Here is a 7061-nt window from a genome sequence, read left to right as displayed (position 1 = left end):
AGATTTCATGGCTTCCAAGTAGATTTGTTTCCCTATCTGTTTCAACTTAGAAACTGATGTGTCCTTTTATTATTATCTACAACATTAAGCTTCAAATCATCTTAGATAATGAATTTGAAGATGAAGATGTGTGAAGGGAAAGGGTGTTAAAGGAGATCTACGGTCCACAGGGTTCCTATCTTAAGTGGATGGAGTGGGACCCATAAGGTTTGCATAGGCCCCACTGCCTTTCCACCAATTGTTTTCAAAAGATCAGTATGAAATTGTCTTCACTAAGCAAGCTTTAATTAAAAACCATCGAACCTCACAATGATTAACCACCATTCTTTGCTTAGAATTTTGGGATTCTTATGTACAGTATAGAGAAGGAAACAGAGAACAAAGGTAAGTATCCAAATGCTCTAAAATGAAGTCAAAGAAGCTTTTTTGTCTCTTATCATGGGGTTGCTCTGGTAGCTCAACCATTTTTCTTTAATAACAGTGATAAATCATAAAAACAGTACATAAAGAACTTTATGGTTTTGCAGATGCTGAGGAAGAGTGGTGGTGGGATTATTTTACTGTGATTTAATGGTACTCAGTAGAAAAAATAACAGAAAAGACTTGAAGCTTGACTGATTAGAACCCAACATGGAAAATTACATTTATGTATAGGAATTGTCTTTACAAATAGACTTTCATGGGCAGATATCCACTTGCTAAGAGATTTCCCTAGTAATAAAAAAAGGAGGGTTGCCCTAAAAGGCTTTAAAAAGAGAGTGAATTCACAAATAACAGATTCCATGAGAGCACCTTAAAAGACTCATGGAAACCAACCCGAACCTTATAAAGTTTGAACTATGTTTTACAACGAAATCAGGACTTCCAACTTCCACTGCAAATGCACAAGGAAATTAGCTAGTCCTATGCTCAAAGAAAGAATACTCCAGCCGACATACCTGACCCACAATGCCCTCAGATGCCTTTGGTGGTTAAAGAAACCCACCTCACATGTAAGATGAGATAGATCGCAAGAAAGGGTTAGCCCTCGCCAAGGAAAAAAAATGCCAGCTTAGCTGATACTGAGATCATTCCTCGACTCGTTATTCAAAGCTTCTTCTCCAAACACTTCTTCAATTACATTGCATGTTGGCAAAAAATCGACATCTTTCTTGGGACCAGTGAAAAATCGAACATCCCAAAATTTTGCATCGCAGGGCTCCAAGGTGTATCCTTGATCAACTACGCCCTCTAAACTGTCATTTATGTACTTATTATGCATGTGTTTATGGTTTTTCTCGATTAGACTCTCTTGCATCACAGCCACATGAGCTGGTCCATAAGAGTCGGCAACATTATGCTGAGACTCATAAGATGTGCATGAGTCATCCTGGATATCTTGATCCTCAGAGCCATTCTGTGAATTATTATTACCGCTAGGTTGCGTGATAGGATGAGCACTGTCAAATGGCTTGCCTAAACTTGGTTTCTGATTAAAATGTGACTCAGAAATATCATCGTTATTATCATAACTATTGTAACCATCCTCATCATCATTGTAATCCTCCTCGTGGATATCATTGTTATAAATTCCACCTTGATCAACCAGAGATTCCACCGGAGAATCCCCATCATCTCCTGACATTGCAAACTCATCATTTTCACTTCCTTGCCACTCACCGTTGTCACTGTCCTCTTCACTTCCTTGCCACTCGTCATTGTCACTGTCGACATTCATTGGATCTGACCTGTTCTGCTCTGCCCTTTTCCGAAGCATAAAGACATTGAAATAGTAACTGAAAAGGTCTTTCTTGGTTTTGGAAGGAAAGACCAGAGAGAGATGCTCCCAGAAGTTCAGACCCAAAGACACAGGATTTGAGAACACAACTTCATGGAACACTTGTTCCTCTTCTTCACTCCATTTCCCAGCTACATCCTCTCCCATGTCGCAGAATCCCAACTCCATAAATCTCTCCTTCCCAAACAATAACCTAAGCTTTTCTCTTGCTTCGATCACATGCTGTCTCACACATCTAACAGAGTCCTCATCTAAGCAACTACAATCAGTTCTACCATGCCCAACTTTTCCGCCATCAGATGAGTCAGCATCAGGCATCGGAATGATGCAAGTCCCCATAAACTTCTCCCCATTGTCACCATCCACCATGCAAGAGCTACAAGAGTTATTGGTACCGTCTAAGCCCCATAAGGGAACATCTGCTTGATGATCTGGTCCGACAGAAACAAGTTTTCGAGGACAGTATTCAAAAAGAGATGAATAGATCTCATCTGACTGCATTAATGCCCTTGATGGGTGGTCATGTTCAAAAAGACTCGGGGAATAAGATATCTGTAATGCTGGATCTCCTTCACTAGTACTACATGTGACCCATGGCAAACTAGTGACACTGCCAAAAGCACTGCTCTCAATCTCCTTGTCGCCAGCAACCGAGAATTCAGTAAAGGTGTAATTTGCATGCCTCTCACCTTGAGATTTGTTTGAATATCCTTCACCTTCACAGACTTGGTATCAGAATTGGATCAGGCTATGAAGCTAACTCAAAAAATCAGTTTCTATAATAACACCAGATTTAAATTGTTTTTTACCTGAAGGGTGAGGTTTCTCGGGGATGTCATTACATGTTCCTACAAATGAAGCCAGATGACTAGTGAAATCCAGTTGTCTTGGGTGCTTATAAGAAAGTTGGCATGATTCATCATCACTAAAAGGCCGCTTGCTTTGCTTAAATACCATGTTTGACCTGCAACAGCAATGATTAAAGACATTCGTAGAAGAGTAACAATCACCATGATTTATGCTGCTAATCATCCTACTGCTTGCAGAATCAAGGAATAAACTACCAGTACAACCATAGATATATCAAAAGGGAAGTAGGGAAGGAGTTGTGTTAGCTGATTCCCAAACATGAGATTAGAACCAAACAAAACTACACAAATAAAATTACTTTACACGGGATTGGAAAAGGACAATTATATCATTATTATTTTACTTTTTTTGGAATGATGGGATTTTATTAAGAAAAGCAAGACCACGACCGAGAAAGTCGAGGACACAGAGAACAGAATAAGAGCACAGCACAACTAGAACATCAATAGTTAAGGAGGTAAGTGATAAAAATTCTCTACAAACAACCTAGACAATCCAGCACGAGCTAGACGATCTGCCTGTCCATTAGCCGTCTTAAAAACGTGATGGAAGCAAACCGGGCGACCCTCTAGCTGGTCCAAGATCTCGTCAATGAACTGAGAGAATCTCTAAGGATGAACAGACATCTCATCTTAGAAGCACGAAGCGGGTACGAGTATGGGGGCGGAGGCGAGAGCTGGGAAGAGTGGGGGTCTAAAAGAGTCTTAGGTTTGGGAGTCCATGGGAGCATGTGTGTAACATTTTCTTTTTATATCTTTCAAACTTCAAGTACATTAAAAAAATAGTAATTTAAAACCATCTTCATGTATTTATTTCAAAATTTAAGTATGTTAAAATAAAGTAATTTCTAACCATCTTCATTTCCGTGCCCTCTTGCCGCCTCATGCCTTTTAAAGATGCCTTCGTGCTTGCCTTTGTGCAGAAAGCTGATGCCCACGGCCCGTTCACAATACCATCTATCGCAGATTGAACCCAAGGGGGCCAGATGAACAACCACGTCGCCGAGCAGGTGCACTTCCAAAGGAAAGGACGGGCTGAGAAAAAAAAAGACGACCAGGCAGCTAAAGCTGCTCCAGAGCCTGCCCCATTCAGAGGCTGAGACCAATCGGATTGCTGGACAGCTGGGGGTACAACAGACTAGTTGAAACCGCCAGGAGCCAGAGGGCGGACCAAAATTGAAATTTGAATAGGAGCTAACCCAAAATTGAAATTTGATGGCCTGTTGGCATCCACTATAGAAGCCGGGATCATTGGATTAAATCCAGTGGTTCTAGAGGAGCATCTCTCCCAATTCACCCCAGTTCCACTCGAAACTCCTAAGGATTCTTGAAACACACTCATCTCACACTCTCCAGTCCACAGACCGAAAAAAACGCTGGCCTCTGCCAGTCCCCAAGCGACTCGCTTAATCCGACAACATATCTCGCGGTGAGGAAGATTTGACCACCTTTATCCAGCAAGCAAAGACTTCTAAAATCACTGGAAAGCTCATCAGGATAAGGCAGAAGGTGGAGGAGAGAATCCACAGACAAGCCTTCTCCACTCCTTAACCAAGATAGCAAGATCTATCAAGGGGAAAGGGGTTCCCAATCTTCATTCCCACATTCATGTTCTCCGAAGACCAAGCCTAGGGTGGGACTCCGTAGATCTCCCACCAGCCATCTGACTGAAAACTCCTTTCTTTCATCCCAATCTCGAAGATGTTCAAAGGGGCAGTCTTCCAAAATATGATCAGATCTACCCCTATGGGCTTATGTGGTAACCGCAATCAAAACTTCATACGAGTCTACCACCATCATCCGAATCTTCCCCTTAACTCTACTTGCTCTTTCCAGACAGAGTTCTAATTATAGAAACACGATGCGGGGGAGGGGGAGGGGGAGGGGGAGGGGGAGCGTGGGGTCTAGAAGAGTAAGGTTGGAGCGCCGTGGGAGCCTTAATATGATATTTTCATCATGTCAAGTACATAAAAAATTGCAATTTTTAACTATCTTCATATAAATCTTTCAAAATTTAAGAACATCAAACCCTTTTAAGTAAATCCCATACTAGGCTGGGTCTCACCTAGTTCCATACTTAGGCATGCCACCACTTAAAGACTGTAACATTCCACCACGCTTCTGCACTCACTGTCCTCGATGGCCCACTCTGTAACGGCTTTCTCGATGGGGTTTTTTTTTTTTTTATCCAAGGAGTCCTCCCCATGGGTCGCCCCTTCCATGACTCGAAAGCGTGACGTGGTAGCTACTTTGATACCAAATGTCAGTCATCAAACCAATACGCCAGAAGCCCTAGAACGAGTTAGATTAATCCTTTTAAACCTAACCCATACTAGGCTAGGTCCCATCTAGTCCATACCTAGGCAGGCTCCCACTTAAGACTGCAATAATATGCCTCTCCCCAATATCACATACCTATATAAAATGTGAACTTATACATGTGCCCGCACATATCTACCAATAGAATCGTGTATTGCACAAAGACATGAGAACCCAAATGCAGAAATATAGGAAAAATATCCTTAGGGTACTAATATTTGTACTTACAATTTTTTATAATGAGACGAACTCACCTTGCCTTTTTAATTAGCTTCGGAGAGCATTTTGGGAATTGTAAATTTGTAATAGCTTTTGACAAGTGGTTAAATAATAAAAGACAAGGAGAGTTTGTCTCATTATCAAAAGAGGGTAGTGGGAATATCAGTAGCCTATCTTTACCTAGCTAAATTAGCACGGAAATCAAATTGAAAAAGCAGAGTACTCACCAAATCAAATGATCTGAGATAAAATAAAATAAAATAAAATAAGCATATGCTTACCTCCGAAGAGCCGTCCAAATTTTGAAAAATCGAAGATCAGTCAAACCCTAACCCTAAATCCGAAAATTTAAACCGAAAGACGATGATTAACGACTAATCAAGAGCGTAGAACGCTTATTTCGGATCAAAAGCTTTATTCCCCAAGCCAATTCAACAAAATAAAGAAACCCGAGAAATTTACCAAACCCTAACCCTAGAATCACAAGAATTCAGGGAAATCAACAAAATAACAACCGATCCAAATAAGAGAAAGATTACTGAGGAAGCTTAATAGCTATTGGTACAAAATATTTACGGATCGAAAGATCGCACGCGAGTTTCGAAAACCCTAACCCTAAAAACCCAAAAAAATAGCCGAAAACAACGAAATCACAAGCAATTGAAAGAGGGGAAACGAGAAAATACAGAAAAAAGATTTAATCAAGGCGAAAGATCAATCGATCGATGGTTGACGAGAAAATAAAATAAAAAATTGGAACTCTCGTAAACCCTAACCCTAGAATCGCGAAAAGAGAACGGCAGAAAACGAAATCAAGATCAATCTGTAGAGGAAAAAATAACCGATCAAAGAGACGGTTGATTCAAAGATCTGGAACGTGGGATCGGAAGATAATCGATGTCGAGATCTGAGAATTTTGAAAAAGGGTTTGAACCATGAAATAAGGGTAAAGCTCAAGAGTCAAGAGCGCGTTTTTTTATCCAGTGGTACGAGGATAGAAACCTAATTCCTTAGATCCATATGTAAGATTACCAAAATGACCCTAATATTTTACCAAAATGACATTTGAGACCTCGAGTTTAGACATTTGCCTCGCGCACGTGTAGCATTGCGTAGGGTGATCCACGCCATACAAATTGTGGGCTCCACTATGTTGTATTGATCGTCACCCATCCGATGAAAGGACTTTGTAAAAGGCCATTATGGGAAAATCTAAGATAAGTGAAATGATATATTTGGCTCCTTTTTTTGGCTTGGGACAGCTCCATATAAGCGTAAAAGAGGGCTGTCCAATGTAATAAAAGGGGGGCGAATATATCACTTCCTTACGATAAAAAGAAAATGATATTGGCACTCTCTTGAGAACAACACCCCTCCATATCTATGCTACAAAGTGGTAGTTGGCCTCGTCGATGCCCACCTTATCAAGGAATTTGATTATGTAGTCAATACCCACCTTTCTTGCTTTCTTCTTATTTGATATTTGATGTGTATGTAACTGAGTAAATCACATTAGGGACCATTTGGATGCTGAGAAGATTTGGATTTGGATTTCTCACATTTGCAACCCAATTTGTACTATGATTTGGAACCAGATCAAGTCGTTGAATTTCAAAATCAGCGACTGACAGTGGAAAAAAAATCAGATTTCCAAATATGTTGTGGAAATAAGTAATTGGAAATCCACAGATCACTGGCAGTTTCCTTCACCCTCTTTGCTTCTCAACCTCTCCCCTCCACTAGAAAGTGCCCCCTTCCCTCTCTGTCTCCTTCAACATGAGTTGCCTAATCAATTCATTTTGTATACAAAACTCAATTCCAAATCCAAATACAAAATATGAGGTATCCAAACGGGCCCTAATAGTATATATTACAAG

General features: G+C 40.6%; 1 protein-coding gene across 3 annotated transcripts; it reads right to left on the bottom strand.

Moving 5' to 3' along the window:
* Positions 1 to 615: 615 nt before the first annotated feature.
* Positions 616 to 6163, bottom strand: LOC143856926 (uncharacterized). Of its 3 annotated transcripts, none has more exons than XM_077367185.1 (3): positions 5466 to 6163; positions 2587 to 2741; positions 616 to 2502 (listed from the first exon to the last, which is right to left on the bottom strand). In XM_077367185.1, the coding sequence occupies exons 2-3, from the start codon at positions 2732 to 2734 to the stop codon at positions 1052 to 1054; spliced, it is 1599 nt and encodes a 532-aa protein (XP_077223300.1). In that variant the 5' UTR covers positions 2735 to 2741; positions 5466 to 6163; the 3' UTR covers positions 616 to 1051. The 3 variants fall into 3 exon arrangements, with proteins under 3 accessions (XP_077223300.1, XP_077223322.1, XP_077223311.1); XM_077367207.1 differs by having other exon boundaries at positions 616 to 2493; XM_077367196.1 differs by lacking the exon at positions 5466 to 6163 and adding an exon at positions 3500 to 4485.
* Between the last annotated feature and the right edge of the window lie 898 nt (positions 6164 to 7061).

Source organism: Tasmannia lanceolata, unplaced genomic scaffold (genome assembly GCF_043159265.1).
Source record: "Tasmannia lanceolata isolate RefF3 unplaced genomic scaffold, GAP_Taslan_0.1 ptg000003l, whole genome shotgun sequence".
Taxonomy (NCBI): domain Eukaryota; kingdom Viridiplantae; phylum Streptophyta; class Magnoliopsida; order Canellales; family Winteraceae; genus Tasmannia; species Tasmannia lanceolata.
This window is presented reverse-complemented; position numbering and strand designations above follow the sequence as displayed.